An 18,047-nucleotide genomic window follows, 5' to 3' on the forward strand; every position below is an offset into this window, starting at 1 on the left:
TGCCACTGGTTGCCAATGCCTTGACTGCAGGAGTCATCTCTGGCTTTTCCCCACCTTCCCAACACTGTATCTTTGGAGTCTCTCTTCTAAATGGCCAAGTCCTAGGAGTGTGACATCCCTGCGTCTGATATCTGATAGTGTAGGGCATGCTGTGTTTTGTTTGAAAATGTGAAATATATTGTTCAGGCTCATCAATAATGTTTTTTAATTTAGACTCAGTTTCACCAGAACTTAGTAGAAACCTAGAAAGAAGTTCTATTATGTAAAGTATCTCTCTCTATGGATATATAGATATCTATGTATATCATATATCTATATATAACACGAATAAATTTAAGTCGGACAGTGAAAAACAATGAATTTTCCCGGTGGTTAGGGGACAGGGGCCGGGGAGAAAGACTTTTTGCCAAATAAAGAGTAGATAACGTGCACTGTAATAAAACTGCGCCGCAGAGCACAGCGAAGCCGAGCCCGCCACCGGCCCGCGCTCCGGCCCGCGCTCGGGCCCCGCCCTGATCCCGACCCCGCCCCGCCTTGCACCGCGGCCCACCTCCGCCCCGCACTCCCGCCCCGCCCTGCGCTCCGGCCCCGCCCCACATCTCGGCAGCGTTCTCCCTGCCGGGGGAGCCCTGCCGCCCCGGCAGAGCCAGAATCTCCCCACGCCCGAACCCCTCCACCCCAGGCCTGGGGGGCCGCAGCGCACCGAGCGGCTCGGCGCGGAAAGATGGCCGCCCTGACGACGGTCGTGGTGGCGGCGGCGGCCACAGCTGTAGCGGGGGCTGTGGCCGGGGCGGGCGCGGCCACCGGGACCCGCGTGGGAGCAACGCCTGTGCCGCAACAGGTAAATGGAGGAGGCAGACGTGGGCCGGGAGGCTGCAGGCGCCAGAGGCTGGACGGGGCCCCAGGCTGAACAGGTGTGCTCTGCAGCGCGGCCCCGGGAGGCGGGAGGCGCGGTGTTAGCCTCCCTTTGCTCGGGGCCTGGCGCACGCCAGCGTTTCGCTTTGTTCGCTTGTGCGTTTAACTGCTTTTACGGAGCCGCCTCTCTTGAGGTTTTGGAGTGGAGGAAGATCTGGGTGGAAACGCTGGCTCTGCCTCTTCCTAGCGTGTGATAGGAACATATTTAACCTCTCGGTGACTCAGTTTCTAATCTAAACGTTGGGACTGATAATATGCAGCTTCTCGAGCCGTGCACATTGTCTGGGAAGCCCCTGGTACAATGCTTGGTTGGAGAGAGATTCGGTGCCCAGTGACTGGTGGCTGCTGTATTATTGTATCAGCGCTGGGAACACAAGGAGGAGTCAAACATGGGATGGTCTGAGGCTGATGTGTTTCCAGAGATCTTCTCAGGACCCGTTTCTCTGCAGTGAGGACCAGAGGATCCCCCAAGGAGAATTGTTGGATCCAGTTGCTCAGGTCAAAGAGCACCTCTCCTTCTCTCACAGCCCACACCCCAGAGCATGGGCAGTTCCTGTCTGTTATACCTTCGGAATAAGTCCAGAATCCCACTCTTCTCACCACCTCACATGGTGGTCCACACCATCATTTCTCCCCCAGCAGAAATACTTTCCTAGTTGGTTTCTATTCTTCCACTCTTGCCTTCCTCAAGTTTTATCAACAGTCAGGTGATTGAGTCCAGTAATGACACTTGTCTGCTCAGATCCCTCAGAGTAAAAACAAACGTTTTTACCGTGGTCCACAGGGCCTCTGAGCTGCCCCTACCACCTCCCTGTCACCTCATCCCCAGTCCCCTGCTCTGAGTCGGCTGCAGCCATACTGGCTTCCTGGTGGTCCTTCAGACAGGTGGAGCACACTCCTCTCTCAGGATTTTTGCAGTTGCTGTTCCCTCTGCTTGGAATCTCTTTCCTCATGGTCTCATGGCCAACACCATCACCGCCTTCAGATATCTTTGTTCAAATGCCATCAGCTCAGTGATTCTTTCCTTGACCTCCCCTTACTGAGTGCCCCTACCCAGCACACCCTGTTGTCTTTTCTGGTTTTGTTTTTCTCCATAGCACTTATTACCATATAATATATTACATATTTTATGCTTACTCTTAAATTTTTCTCCACCCTGCCTGGGAATGTAAACCCTGCCCTCTATGAGGGAAGAAACTTTTGGAAGTTTATTCACTATTGTATTCCCAGTACCAAAAGCTGTGCCTCTTTAGTCCAGGAACATAGTAGATGCTCATTAAATATTTGTGGATTAGTCCAAACCTGAAAGAAGGCTGTTATGAGCTGAGGACAGCTTCTATCATTTTCTTCCTCTAAGGAAATACAGTGTCTTTACCTGTTTCAAGAAATTCAAGAAATTCCACCTCAGACAAATTTTCTCACACATCCTCTGTATTTCTTTTTATTATTCTAACTCTGGCCCAAATGTCTCAGGAAAAAAATATAAAATACAGAAAAATACATAATAGATATATAATTTTTTCAGATATATTTAAAATACTTTTAAAATCTTTTTTAAAATGTATGGCCCTAGTGTTTTAGTCCTCTTGGTGGCTCTCTCTGGCTTACTTTAGTTGAAAATGATTTGTTCTCCAAATTCTTATAACCATTTTAACCTCCTGGTTTGCATTTCTCACAAGTTGGCTAATACTGTTATTGATGCACACTCTTGCCGACTACAGTGATTCTCAGAGGTTTGCCTTCCTTGGTGTTGGACCAGAATCACCTGTGGAGCTGTTTCAACTGTGACATCGGTTTCTCACATTCAGCAATGTCTGGAGACAGTTTTGGTTGTCACAGCTGCAGGGGGACTGTGGGGTGTTTGTGTGTGCTCCTAGCATCTAGTGGGTACAGGCCAAAGGACAGCTCCCCCAAAACAAAAAATTACCTGGTCAAAAATATCAGTAGTGCTGAGGTTGAGACACCCTGCTTTATACCCTCTCACCAGTTTAGGGAAGGCAGAGCCTCATGACTGACAGTCACAGCAGTAGTGAGGTAGAATTTCTCAAGGGTGTTTGGGTTTAAAAAAAAAAACAATTAGAATCTCTACTGTACCATACTGTGCTTTTTGAGGAGTTTAACTATGTGTTATCCCTCTGTGTATTCCCCCCAACATACCACATACACATACACACAGACACACACACATACACACTATACACTCAAATTCTACATCCTAGCACTGAACTTGGATATTTGTCATAGGATTTCATGAATGAGTATTCCTATTGACTCTAACGGTGAAACCAACTAATGTTTTCCTGAGAAGAGATAATTTTCCTCATGATATTAGAGATGTCTGCCAAAATATCTAAAGTTCCTATAGTAGCCTGCTAGGGCTTCCATAACAAAATACCACAGACTGAATGGCTTAAATGACAGAAGTTTACTTTTTTACCATTTTGCAGGCTGGGAAGTCCAAGATCAAGGTGCTGTCAGGGTTAGTTTCTGGCTTGCAGACAGTCACCATCGTGCTGTGCCCTCACATGTGCATATGCAGAGAGAGTTTTCTGGTGTCTCTTCCTCTTTTTTTTTTTTTTTTTTTTTGTTAATGGGCCCCTCACTGTTGTGGCCTCTCCCGTGTGGAGCACAGGCTTCGGATGCGCAGGCTCAGCGGCCATGGCTCACAGGCCCAGTCACTCCGCGGCATGTGGGATCCTCCCGGACTGGGGCACGAACCCGCGTCCCCTGCATCGGCAGGCAGACTCTCAACCACTACGCCACCAGGGAAGCCCTCTTCCTGTTTTTATAAGGACACCAGTCCTAATGGATTAGGACTCTATCCTTATGATCCCATTTAACCTTAATTACTTCCTCCAAATCTAGGGCTTCAACCGTGAATTTGGGGGGTGATAATTCAGTCCGTAACTGTTTCCTTAAATTATTTTGGAAAAATTATCTTTGAAGTTTTAGAACTATTTTATATTGTGTTTTATTTTACAACCTCCATAGAGTGTGGAATCCCATAAATTTCTCATTCATTTTGGAAAGAAATAATGTACCCTATCTATGTACTTTAATACTTGTATATTATTTGTCCATAATTCTCCTCAGCCATTGCCTTTCAAGGCCAAAGACCATGAATCTCTTGATTGTCCTCTCAGATGCCCTTTCCCTCTTGATCTTTCCAGCAGCTGAATTATAACTTTTTTGAAGTATCTCTAGCAGTATCACCTAGTGTACGTTCTGGTTTTGTACCAAGATAGAACTGTGTCTTCTGTTTGATTTGTTTCTAATGACCTTCCTGTGATGACTTGTATTTTATGGCATTTGGCTGCCTGGAGTGGTCCTTCAGTAATAAGCACATTACTTTTCTGACTTTAAATTATTACTCAAAATGGATTTCCTCTAGAAGATCACACACATGAATAGGGCTGTGTGTGTGTGGTTAGAGTGCAGAATCCCCCTCCCCCCTCAAGGATAGTCACATCCTAATCCCCAGCACCTGTGAATATGTGACCTTACATGATTAAAGGAACTTTGCAGATATGATTAAATTGAGGATCTTTAGATGGGGAGTTTATCTGGGTGGGCCGATATATTCACAAAGGTCCTTGTAAGAGGGAAGCAGGAGGATCAGAACCAGTAGGAGAGGTAACAGTGGAAGCAAGAGAGTGAAGATATGTGAGGAAGGGGCCATGAGCCAAGGAATAAAAGTGGCCTCTAAAAGCTGAAAAAAAGGTAAGGAAGTAATAGATTCTCCTCTGAATCTCCAGAAAGAACACAGTCCTGCCAACACCTTAATTTTAGACTTGACCTCCAGAATTGTAAGAGAATAAATTTGTGTTGTTAAGTTTGTGGTAAACAAATCTTTGGTAAATTTGTTATAGTAGTGATAGGAAATGAATGCAACCAGAGAAGGCCTAAGAAGGCCTGAGCTCTCACCTTTGGCTGGTCTTGAAACTCTGTGCAACAGGAAGTGAAGGCTAAAGTAGAGTTTTAAACTGCTTGCCCGAGTACTGATGGCATGCTCCAGCATGTACTTAGACCACCTCAGCAAAGACTGGGGACTTAATTTGTTCAAGACATCTAAGAAAATGTTTGACCAACCAGTTGTTCACGGACAACTAAGCTAACAAAACAGGGATTTCAGTACCACACAAACAAAGAATACAGACTTTACCGAATTGGTTCAGAAAAATGACTAAACAAACAGTGACAACAACAAACCTTGGAGAGGGGAAAGAATCTCATTTTCAGAGTTGCCACATTATATTATTTAAAGTGTTGAGTATTTGACAGACAAATTATGAGATGTGCAAAGAAACAAGAAAGTATGGTCCACACACAGAAGAATTAAAAAAAAATAGAACAGTAAAAAGAAACTGTCCCTTAAGATGACCAAATGTTGGACATAATAGACAAAGACTTTAAATCATCTACTTTAAATATGTTCAAAAATCTAAAGGAAACCATTTCTAAAGAAATAAAACAAACTATGAGAATGGTGTCTCACCAAATAGAAAATATCTATAAAGAGAAAAATTATAATAAAAGAATCAAATAGAAATTTTGGAGTTAAAAAATACAAGAACTCAATTCACTAGAGGGGCTCAACACTAGATTTGAGCTGGCAGAAGGTAGGTCAGTTCAGATTATCCAGACTGAGGAACAGAAAGAAAAAAAGAATGAAGAAAAATGAACAGAGCCTTAGAGACCTGTGAGATACCATCAAGTGTCACAGCTAATGAGAGTCCCAGAAGGAGAGGAAAGAGAAAACGGGGGAAAAGAATATTTGAAGAAATGATGGGTGAAATATGAATCTGCACATTGTTGGAACTCAGTGAACTCCAAGTAGAATAAACTCAAAGAGATCCATACCTAGACATGTCATAATCAAACTGTAGAAAAGACAAAGACAAAAAAAAAATCTTGAAAGCACCAACAGAGAAGCAACTCAACACATACAAGGGATCCTCAGTAAAAACTGGTTTCTCAACAGAAACCTTGGACTCCAAAGGCATGGAGTGATAGACATAGTCAAAATGCTGAAAGAAAAGGACTCTCAACCAAGAATTCTGTGTCCAGAAAAGTAATTGTCTAAAAATGAAGGAGACTACATCAAACTAAAAAGATTCTGCACAGCAAAGGGAACATCAACAAAATGAAAAGCCAACCTACTGACGAGAGAAAACATTTGCAAGTCATATGAGGAGTTAATATCCAAAGTATATACTTGTACAACTCAATAGCAAAAAAAAAAAAAAAAATCAGATTGGAAAATGGGCAAAGGAACTGAATAGGCATTTTCCTCAAGAAGACATACAGATGACCAACAGGTACATGAAAAGATGCTCAGCATCATTAATCATCAGGGAAATGCAAATCAAAACTGCACATTTTAGAATAGCTGTTATCAAAGGGACAAGAAATAACAAGTATTGGTGAGGATGTGGAGAAAAGTGAACCCTTGTGCACTGTTGGTAGGGATATAAATTGGTTTAGCCTCTCTGGAAAACAGTATGGGGGTTCCTCAAATAATTAAAAATAGAACTACGATATGATCCAGCAATTCCGATTCTGGGTATTTATCTGAAGGAAATGAAAACACTAACTTGAAAAGATACATGCACCCCAGTGTTCACTGTAGCATTATTTACAATAGCCAAGAAATGGAAGCAACCTATGACCACTAATGATGAATGGATAAAGAAAATATGATACACACACACACCACTGGAATACTATTCAACCATAAAAAGAAGGAAATCTTGCCATTTACAAAAATGTGGATGGACCTTGAGGACATTATGTCAAGTGAAATAAGTCAGACAGAGAAAGACAAATACCATATGATCTCACTTAAATGTGGAATCTAAAAAAAAAAAATTAAACTCATAGGTACAAAGAACAGGTTGGTGGTTGTCAGAGGCAGGGGATAGGGGCTGGGCAAAATGGATAAAGGTAGTCAAAAGGTACAAACTTAGTTATAAAATAAATAAGTCCTGGGGATGTAATGTACATCATGGTGACTAGTTAACAGTAGTTGTTAAGAGAGTAGATATAAAAAGTTCTCATCACAAGAAAAACAATTTGTAACTCTGGTAATGGATGCTAACTAGACTTGTGGTGAGCATTTTGCAATATATACAAATATTGAATCATATTGTACATCTGAAACTAATATAATGTTATATGTCAATTATATCTCAATTTAAATATCAAAGGAGATTGGAATTCAAAGGGAGCTTGGAGTTTATCCAATAAAATATTTGCATAAAAATAACTTTAAAAATAAAGTTGAGACTTAAAGATATTAAATAATTTGCCTCGATTTCTGTTATTAGATATACATCTCAATAGGGGCTCTGTTTCCAGCATAGTGTTTCTGCCAATGAAACGTGCTAACTCAAGCTCTAAGTGAGTTGATTTGTTAAAAATATAGATAGTTTTATCCCTTACAGCCTAGTAAAACCCAAAGACTTTATTGTTTGCCAAGTTATTTTTCATAAAAAACATATAAAATGGAAACCTAGGTTACAAAATTTGCTGCCACTAATTATAAGGACATCTTCACTCTATTGTCCCCAAAATATAATGGCAGTAAAATATAATGGATAATGGTAGACTATGGAAAATTGAAAACATATGCACAGGTCCTCTATTGGCTCCCATGTAAATTCTCCTAGAAGTCCGCATCCCTGGAATTCACATAACTAGAACAAGTAAGTGCACTTGACCCTTAAACAGCACGAGGGTTAGAGGCACCAACCCCTGCATAGTCAGAAATCTGTGTATAGCTTTTGACGCCTCAAAAACCTAACTACTAATAGCCTACTGTTGATCTTTTGGTCAGTTAACACATATTTTGTTATACTGTATTGTATACAGTCATATAATTTGACTGTATTATATACAGTCATATAATGACTGTATATAGTTATTATACTGTTGTTACAGTATACATACTGTTGTATACTGTTGTATACATTGTTACAATTAAATAGGCTAGAAAAAGTAAAATGTTACTAAGAGAATCATAAGGAGGCAAAAACAGATGAACAGTACTGTACTGTACTTATCGATACTGTAAGTTTACATGATTTGTTTATAAGATGAATTGCCAGTCAGTATCTACATCACTATTGTCTTATACAAAACACTATAGATGTTGTATGTATTACTAACACTAGACATCAAAAATGAAAACATAATGTGAAGAAGAAATTCATATTTATTTACAAATATAATGGTCCATGCACTGATAATGAAGAGCAGCAATATGATTGCTTTATGGTAGCCTAATATAGTCGATACGTTTGCTTCACAATAGCCTAGCCTATACACCAGTGAATGAATCATTATAAAATTTTTATGGCATACAATATTATCATCATATTCATAATGTAACATTGGGAACATTGTTCCATTTTTTTCAAAAACCACTTACCTGTGATGTTAGGCTGCTAGGCACTTTCTCCAATTAAGAGAGAGAAAAGCATACTGTACGGTAATGTAATTCTTTGAAAGCAAAGTTATAAAACGTAAGAAAACTAATGCATTATTAATTTTATATGACTGTCACTCACCTTGTGCCTATGTCAGGATAGACTAGTATCTACATATATTTCATGCATTCATGACATACCTTTTTCTTAATTTTTTTGATATTTCTAGGCTGTGTGATTCGTCTGTTTTTTTCAAATTGTCACAAATCTCCAAAATTTTTTCCAGTATATTTATTGGAAAAAATCTGTGTATAAGTGCACCTGCTTCAAATCTGTATTTTTCAAGGGTCAACTGTATAGTACTTCTCAGAATTGGAGCATATTTTCCTTAGCTAAACATAATTTCCCCATATGATCAAGATTATATTATACTTGTAAGCTAATGAACAAATTTTTAAAAATTGTATTCTCTACACACATTTCTCAAGTACAATGTAAAAATCTTTAGTGAAAAAAATGGAGAAATTTAGACAATCCCAGATTTTAAAAAACTGAGAGGATTCATTGCCAGCATATCTGCCCTACAAGGAATACTAAAGGAGGTCCTTCGAGCAAAAGTAAAAAGATACTAGGTAATAATTCAAATCCAAGTGAAGAATAATATCGATAAAGAGTACTGGTAAAGGTAAATATAGAGGTAAATATAAAAGTCAGTATAATGTAAAGGTATATAATAATAAAGGTAATGTATGATAATATATTATTATAATAAAGGTACATATAAATATATTTGTAATATATAATAATAAAGACAAATGTAGAGGTAAATATAAATGTCAGGGTTTTTTTTGTTGATAACAAATTTCTTTCATAAAATAGAGAAGGGAACACTTCTCAACTCATTCTATAAGGCCATTGTTACCTTGATACCAAAATTAGACATCACAAGAAAGAAAATAACAGATCAGTATCTCTTATGCATACAAATGCAAAGATTCTCAACAAAACCCTATCAAGCCAAACCTAACAACATAGGGGAGGATTTTACACCATGATTAGTTGGGATTTATTCCAGGTATATGAAAATCAATCAACATAATAGAACATACTAATAGAATAAAGGACAAAAACCATATAATCATCTCAATAGATGCAGAAACAGCAACTGAAAAAATCCAGCACTCTTTCATGATAAAAATATTCGACAAGTTAGCAATAGAAGGAAACTCCTCTGCCTGTTAAAGGCATCTATGAAACACCAACCTCTAACATAATACTTAATGACAAAAGATTGAAGACTTCCCATAAGATCAGGAATAAGACAAGAATATCCACTCTCACCACTTTATTCACTGGAGATTCTAGCCAGGCAACTAGGCAAGAAAAACAAAAAGCATTCAGATTGGAAAAGAAGAAATAAAACTATCCTTATTTGCAGATGACATGATCTTGTATATAAAAAGTCCTCACTAATCCTCCAAAAAAACTATTAGAGCTAATAAACAAGTTCAGCTGTTTGCAGGAACTTGCAGGAAACAAGAGCAATGTACAAAAATCAGTTGTACTTCTATACAGTAGTAATGGACCATTCAAAAATGAAATTAAGAAAATAGTGCCATTTTGGAGTATTACTCAGCAATAAAAAAGAATGAAATATTGCCATTTGCAGCAACACAGATGGACCTAGAGATTATCATACTGAGTGAAGTAAGTCAGACAGAGAAAGACAAATAGTATATGATATCGCTTATATGCGGAATCTAAAAAATAATACAGATCAAGTTTTACAAGACAGAAACAGACTCACAGAAAAAACAAAAACAACAAAAGTATGGTTACCAAAGGGGAAAGAGGGGGAGCAGGGATAAATTAGGAGTCTGGGGTTAATGGATACATACCACTCTATATAAAATAGATAAAGAACAGAGATTTACTATATAGCACAGGGAACTATATTCAATATCTTGTAATAACCTATAATTGAAAAGAATCTGAAAAAAATGTAAGAATCATTTTGCTGTACATCTAAAGTAACACAATACTGTAAATCAACTATACTTCAATTAAAAAATTTAATATTCCATAGTATAACGAAGAATAAAATACATAGGAATGAATTTAGCAAAAGAAGTGCAACACGTTTAAGTTTTTGAAACATATGTTTTGAAAACTCAGAAACATCATTGAGAGAAATTAAAGAAAACCTACCTAAACGAACATTTTGTGTTCATGAATATGAAGACTTAATATTCGTGAGATGGCAGTACTCCCTAAATTGATTTACAGATTCAATGCAATCCCTATCGGAATCTCAGCTGTCTTTTTTTTTTTTTTTTTTTTTTGCAGAAACTGTCAGTCTGATCCTAAAATTCATATGGTAAATTCAAGGGACCCAAAATAGTCAAAACAATCTTGAAAAAGAACAAAGTTGGAGAACTCCCACTTCTTAATTTCAGAATTTACTGTGAAGCTACAGTAATCAAACAGTATGGTACTGGCACAAGGATAGACATACCAGTGAGAGTTAAGAGTAAACCCTTACATTTGTGGGCAATTGATTTTCAACAAGGGTGCTAATATAGTTCAATAAGGAAAGAATAGTCTTTTCAACAGATGGTGTATTCACATAAAAAAGAGTGAAGTTGGACTTCTCTCACACACCACATATAAAAATTAACTCAAAATGGATTAGAAACCTAAATCTGAGAGATAAAACTGTAAAACTCTTAGAAGAAAACTTAGATGTAAGTCCTCATAACCTTTAATTAGGTAATGGTGTCTTCTATATGACATCTAATGCACAAGCAGCTGAAGACAAAATAAATTGGACCAGCAAAATTTAAAACTCTGTGCTTCAAATGACATTATCAAGAAGGTGAAAAGACAGCTCAGAGAATGGGAGAAAATATTTACAAATCATATTTTGATAAGGACATATCTAAAATATATAAATAACTCTTACAACTCAAAAATAAAAACACAACCCAATTTTAAATATAGGGAAGGAGATAAATAGATACTTCTCCAAAGAAATAGCCAATAAGTACATGGGAAGATGCTCAGTATCATTAGTCATTATGGACTAACGAAAAACCACTGTGAGATACCATTTCACATCTATTAGGATGACTGTAATAAAAAAAGATAGACAATAACAAGTATTGGTGAGGATGTGAAGAAACTGGAACCCCCATTGGTGGCTGGTGGAAATGTAAAATGGTGCAGCCAGTGTGGAAAACAGTTTGGCACTTTTTCGAAACCTTTGTGCTTCAAAAGACATTATCAGGGAAGTGAAAAGGCAACTCAGAATTGGTGAAAATATTTGCAGATCATTTATCTGATAAGGGACTTATAAGAAGGCTCACAGCTTAAAAAAAAAAAACACGAAATTTTTAAATGGGAAAGTAAAAACGAGTTACCTATGATTCACAAATTCCACTGCTAGGTATATACCCAAGAAAATTGAAAACATATGTTCATACTTAAACTTGTACACAAGTGTTCTTAGTAGCATTATTCATATTGACCAAATAGTGAAAGTAATCCCATTGTCCATTAACTGACGAGTAGATAAACAAAATATGCTAGATCTGTATGGAATATGACTTAGCCATAAAAAGGAATGAAGTACAGATTCATGGTACAACGTGGATGAATCTTAAAAAACATTATACTAGGGACTTCCCTGGTGGCTCAGTGGTTGAGAGTCTGCCTGCCAACGCAGGGGACACGGGTTCAATCCCTGTTCCAGGAAGATTGCACATGCCATGGAGCAGCTAAGCCTGTGCGTTGCAACTACTGAGCCTGCGCTCTAGAGCCTGCGAGCCACAACTACTGAAGCCCACGTGCCTAGAGCCCGTGCTCCGCAACAAGAGAAGCCACCGCGATGAGAAACCCGTGCACCGCAACAAAGAGTAGCCCCTGCTCACCACAACTAGAGAAAGGCCGAGCAGCAACAACAACCCAACGCAGCCAAAAAAAAAAAAAAATACATTAAATAAATTAAAAAAAAAATTTACTAAGTGAAAGAAACCAGACAGAACAAGTTGCGTGTTGTATGATCCTGTTTATATTAATTGTCTAGAATAGGCAAATCCAGAGTTGGAAAATAGATTAATGGCTGCCTAGGGGTATGGGGAGTGACTGCTTAATAAGTACAGGGTTTCTTTTTGGTTATGATGGAAATATTCTGGTACTAGATACTGTTGATAGTTGCACGCCTTTGTGAATATACTAAAAACCACTGAATTGTAAACTTTATGTATACATTTTATGGTATGTGGATTATATCCCAATTTTAGAAGTATTTCCTAAATTCATTACTTTATTCTTGCTTGCTTCTCAAAATTTAAAGGCTTGTTTCCTTTTTTCTTTTTCTCCCACATCCAGGCTGTCAGCAATTCCTCTTGGTTATACCTCCCAGATATATTTAGTCTTCTTACTTTTAATCTTCACCGTCACCCTGGTAGCCCTGAACACCATCTTTCCTTGTCTGTGTTGCTGTGTCACCTGCCTCATTGATTCTCCTGCTTCCAGTCTTTCCTCACCTCCTCCTCCACCTTCCATCAATTTATTCTCCAAAAAATTAGCCAGAAGGATTTCCTTTAAAAATTAAGTGTATATGGGCTTCCCTGGTGGCGCAGTGGTTGAGAGTCCGCCTGCCGATGCAGGGGACACGGGTTCGTGCCCCGGTCCAGGAGGATCCCACATGCCACGGAGCGGCTAGGCCCGTGAGCCTGCGCGTCCGGAGCCTGTGCTCCGCAACGGGAGAGGCCACAACAGTGAGAGGCCTGCGTACCGCAAAAAAAAAAAAAAAAAAAAAATTAAGTGTATCGTGGCATTCTCCTACTCTAAACCCTTCAGTAAAATCGAGACTCCCCTAGTGACTTAAAATGCTGGAGTGATGTGCCACTTGCCTACCTCTGTATCCTCATCTCCTACTTTACTCTGCACTTTACTAATCTCGTGTCACAGTTGCCTTTTCTCTGCTTTAACTAGCCAAGGTTTTTCCTGCTCTAGGGCTTTTGCACGTGCTAGTCCCTCTGCCTGGCACACCTTTCCCTATAGTTTTTGGCATGGCTGGCTCCATTCTTCCTTAAACATCATCCCCTCAAACAGACCTTCTGTGGCCATTCTAACTGAAAAAAAAAAATAAAAAAAAATAATGCTTTGCCCCATTATTTTCATCTCAACATTTTTTATTTCCTTAATAGCACTTACCATGTTTTTGTTTTTAATTTATTGCTTTTTTACTCTTTTCTTTTTAAGTCTGTTCCCCTCACTAGACTTTAAGTCAAGCGCCATATTATCATGGGCTATCATTGTTTCCCTAGTGTCTAGTGCAGCACCTGTCACATCATAAGTGTTCAATACATATTGGTAAATGACTGATTGAATGAAAGAATTAGATCTTTTTCTGAAAATCCCTGAAGACTTTACATATCTTACTTACTAATTTAGCATTTTAAGATAGATATTCCTTCTTCCACAAAATGTATTTTTAAAAATTAAATAAGATTGGCCCCCAAATTATCCCCTGAGAAACTCCATCATTGATGTTTTTTCTCTGAAAAAAATTCCACCTTCATCTCCTACCATTTTTATTATTGAGGATAAATTTATTTTTGTTTTCTATTCAGAGTGATGGCTGTTTTGGTACTTCAGGTGCAATTCGTCCTTTTCAGCTTCAAAACTGGAAGCAGAAAGTTAGTCGGACTAAGAAAGCAGAATTCATACGTACAGCAGAAAAATTTAAAAATCAGTAAGTATAAAAACATTATCTTCAAATAATATTACTAGCCATTTTATGGTGAACAGCATAAAAATTCTACTCCACCCTATCCAGTCCCACACTAAGTTATGAAATTCTAGTCACTAGTCTTTCAGATGTAAAACAAGAGAAAGGTGAGAAGTGTGAAATAGACAAATGATAATAAGCTATTTAGTATAAAGTTAATTTTAAGTATAGTTATTTAAATTTTATTTATTTATTTTTACCATTTTGAGACAGTGTATATCAACAAAAACAAAAGTTATTTCTTTAGATCACATATATCAAGTAACAGATTACATACATTTTTACTTACCTAGGTGAGCACTCAGTAAATCTTTTTGAGTGAGTGAATAATTTTAGTGAAACGTCTGTGCTGTACCCTTGAGGTTTTTTTATTGGCCTTTTCATTGGTTTCCCTTCCTTGGTCTCTGCCCTTTCAGATCCATCCTGCACATTATGACTAGAATGATTGAGAAGTTGGCATTTATTTTAAGTTTTAGTGTATATGTATTTTTAAAATAACCAGTGATATTTACTCAGTGTTTAACATTATCAGTAGCACCATATGATATGATGAATATCATGAGTAAAGATAAAAGTATTAGTATTCAGAACACCCAACCCTATCCTATAGTTGGAGGCTTTGTACAAACACTGCTCTGAATTTATACAATATCAGTTTGCTAAGGAACCAAGAGAAAAGGAGTCATTTGTAAGAAATAGTCTCTGGACCAGAATTAGTGGCAGTTGGGTCTGTTTAGAAATTCTACCAATAAAAAGTGTACTGTTCGAATTTTGAAAAGTTAGACCGTACTGTAATCTTGTGAGATTGAATTCTCACTGTATTTGTATAATTCTTATATTTTTAATACTCAGAATTTGATAAAATACAATTTTTTTAAAATTTCCAAAATGCATTACCTTAGATAGAATTGGACTCTAGGTTAAGCATTCTGGTCATGTTTCTCTCTAGATAGGGTAATCCACCAGGCGGTTAATGTCCATATATATAGCAAACCAGTAGATTATGCCAGTATAGATAGATACCTTGTCTATCAGTATGTGTAGGTTTTGTAACTCTGATTAATCTTCCTTCATCTGTTGTAAGGTTTTAGAAAAACTCATTGAAAGAGTATTAGAAAAATCCATTGAAATTGAATCCAACAGTTCTCATTGGATGCAAAGGAAAGAACACCATTTGTAATATAATTGTTTTATTTTCAGAATAGGTTATACATTCACATAATTCAAAAATCAGTTCATATCAAAGGGTCTACAGTGGAAGGTCTTTGTTTCAAACACTTCCGTTCCCCTCAGCTAGTAGTTTTAGTTTCTTATGTATCCTTCCAGAGATATTTTATGTACTTATAAGGAAATAAAAAGACATATTCAGATGGTTCCTTTTTTATATAAATGGTAGCATACTGTATACACTGTTCTGCATCTTGTTTTGTTTTTTTAACTTAAGAATATATCCTAGATACCAAGGAGTTATTGATTTTGTCAGGCATGATAATGGCATTATAATTATATATGTCAAGTATCCATAATCTGTAGAAATGCACACTGAAGTATGTTGGGGTGAAACTATATAATGTAGTAGACTTACTTTAGAATACTTAAGCAAAAAAGGAAGAGAAAAGATAAGAAAAGGTAGCTGAACCAAGAAGGAAAAAGGTAAAATTGTTGAGTGAATCAGAGTGATATGAGGTATATATTGTATGAAGCTATCTGAGGGGAGTCAGTTTACCATTCTCTACTTTTGGGTATATCTAACATTTTTGTATGAAACCTTTGTTAAAAAAGAGTGTATCTTGGAGATCTTTTCTTATCAGTACATAGAACACGGTACTACTGCATTGTATTCCACTGTAGGAGTGTACCATCATTTAGTTAACCTGCCCCTTAGTGATAGACATTTAGGTTATAGTAAATCTTATGTTATAACAAATAATGCTGAATTAATTGCAGTTTCCACATAGGTTCACATTATTTTGCACATGTGTGAGTGTATCTTTAGGAACAATTCCTAGAAGTAGAAATGCTGGGTCAAAGGTATATGAATTTGCAAATGTGATGAATATTGCTAAATTGTCCTCCATAGGCAATTTACGATTTCACCAACAATATATGAGAGGACCCATTTCATCACAGTTTTATCATCAGAATATATTATTTAAAGTTGTGATTTTTTTCTCTAGTCTGATAGGTATACAGTGTTACCATGGTATAGTTTTAATATTCATTTCTCATATTATGAGTGAGGTTGAACACCTTTTCACATGTTTGGCAATTTGTCTCCATTATTACATTTTGAATGTCTTTATAGGTTAATATTTCTAATCCAGGAATATCAAAACATACTTACTGTCGTCGCATATCCTGTGTCCATGACAAACATTTCTATTTGATCATAGTAACTTCCCCCCACCCCAACCAGAGACTAGATGGGCTGGAGTCCTCAGTGCAGGACTCCAGTAGCTACCCTCAATCTGTTAGAGTTGACCTGCAGACTGACATCTATTTGACGTCTCTGTTCTACCCCTTCCTTCCTTTCCCAACATACGTGCAAGTTATGACCTCTTCAGCGTTTGGGGCAGCCAGGTAGGGCCTGTGACATTCTCATCTGTTTACCCCAGTATGCCTTATGGATATTAAATTTTTCTCTATGTGTGGCAAGTGAAAAAGATTGGGAAACTCTACCTTAGATAGTTGCCCCTCGGGTTATATGAAATTAAGTCAGTGGCCAGAGATACTCCACCACTCATTAAATTCAGGATTAGTGGAGAAGTCATGTTAATTTCCACCTTGTGGGAGAAAGAAAACAGGCGTTGAGAAAGTAAATTTCTGTGTCCAACTAAAAAAAGTTTCTTGATGGTAATTGTCTTGTTTTACCCCGGGGTTCAAGCTAACATTAAAAGTCCTACATACCAATAGGTAGATGGACTAAAGCCAAGGAGCAAGGACGAGAGGAAGGAAGCTTTGAAGTAAATGTAGACAGTATCCCTTAAATATATGAAAATTCCTAGATTGTTTGCCTTTTGAAGTTTTAGTTTTACTAATATTAATAACTTGCATTTCCATAGTGCATTTTACTGTATAAAGATCCCTCACATATATTATCTCATACAATATTAATCACAGCCCTGTTGGGTAGTGGTGAGTTGTTATTATTCACTTTTTATTGATGAAGATGTTCATGCCTGGAGAGGTTAAATGTCTTGGCTCATGCTACAAAGTTAACAGTATCTCCTAGTGAAAGCAGCCATCAGCAGTGGTGACAATTTTCAGCCCACGGTGAGACTGAGTTGGAATCAATAGCCAAAAGTTTATGTGTTTTCAAAGCAAGTCTATGATTAAATTTTCTTAAATTAACATTTTGTAACTTAAGTAACAATTCAAATTACGGTTGATTTTAGTTGAACTTAACAGTTTTCTAACTACTATTTTGACTCCTTAGCCTTATTGATCCAAGTAATTATATTTTGAATCCTTAGATGAATTAATCCAAATATAAAGTAGAGATTGTAAGTATCTTCATATTTTAAACAATTAAAAATATACTTAAATCATATTTACACTATTTGTTTCTTTCCCTAAAGAGTTATTAACATAGAAAAAGATAAACACAATCATTTCTACAACCAAAAAAGTGACTTCAGAATTGAACATAGTATGCTGGAAGAATTGGAAAATAAATTGATTAACAGCCGGAAAACAGACAGTAAGTTGAGTTCATGATGAACAAAACCTGAGATGTAAAGTTATAGTTTTGCCCTGTGCTTTGTCTTTGTTCATTGACTGTGTTATTTTCTCTATCAAGGTACTTTCTAGCTGGTAATGAGTTTATCTTTTAGGGGTATGTATTTATTTTTTGGGGTCACTAGTTATTCTGACTGGATTGTTTTCTGTGTATATTTCTTTAATTTTAA

The 18,047-nt window shown here is 37.3% G+C and overlaps 1 protein-coding gene across 2 annotated transcripts in view; it reads left to right on the top strand.

The window, feature by feature from the left end:
* The first annotated feature begins 561 nt into the window (after window positions 1-561).
* CCDC112 (coiled-coil domain containing 112) overlaps window positions 562-18,047 on the top strand; it is a 30,572-nt gene continuing 13,086 nt past the window's right edge. Inside the window, exons 1-3 of one of the 2 annotated variants that reach the window (XM_027099881.1) lie at window positions 562-841; window positions 13,982-14,103; window positions 17,718-17,839. In XM_027099881.1, the coding sequence (XP_026955682.1) occupies window positions 725-841; window positions 13,982-14,103; window positions 17,718-17,839 (361 nt within the window). In that variant the 5' untranslated portion in view covers window positions 562-724. The remainder of the gene's footprint in view (window positions 842-13,981; window positions 14,104-17,717; window positions 17,840-18,047) is intronic. The other variant, XM_027099889.1, reaches the window with a different exon arrangement.

Source organism: Aethalodelphis obliquidens, unplaced genomic scaffold (genome assembly GCF_003676395.1).
Source record: "Aethalodelphis obliquidens isolate GAN/ISIS:26980383/991018 unplaced genomic scaffold, ASM367639v1 scaffold4, whole genome shotgun sequence".
In the NCBI taxonomy this organism is placed as follows: Eukaryota; Metazoa; Chordata; class Mammalia; order Artiodactyla; family Delphinidae; genus Aethalodelphis; species Aethalodelphis obliquidens.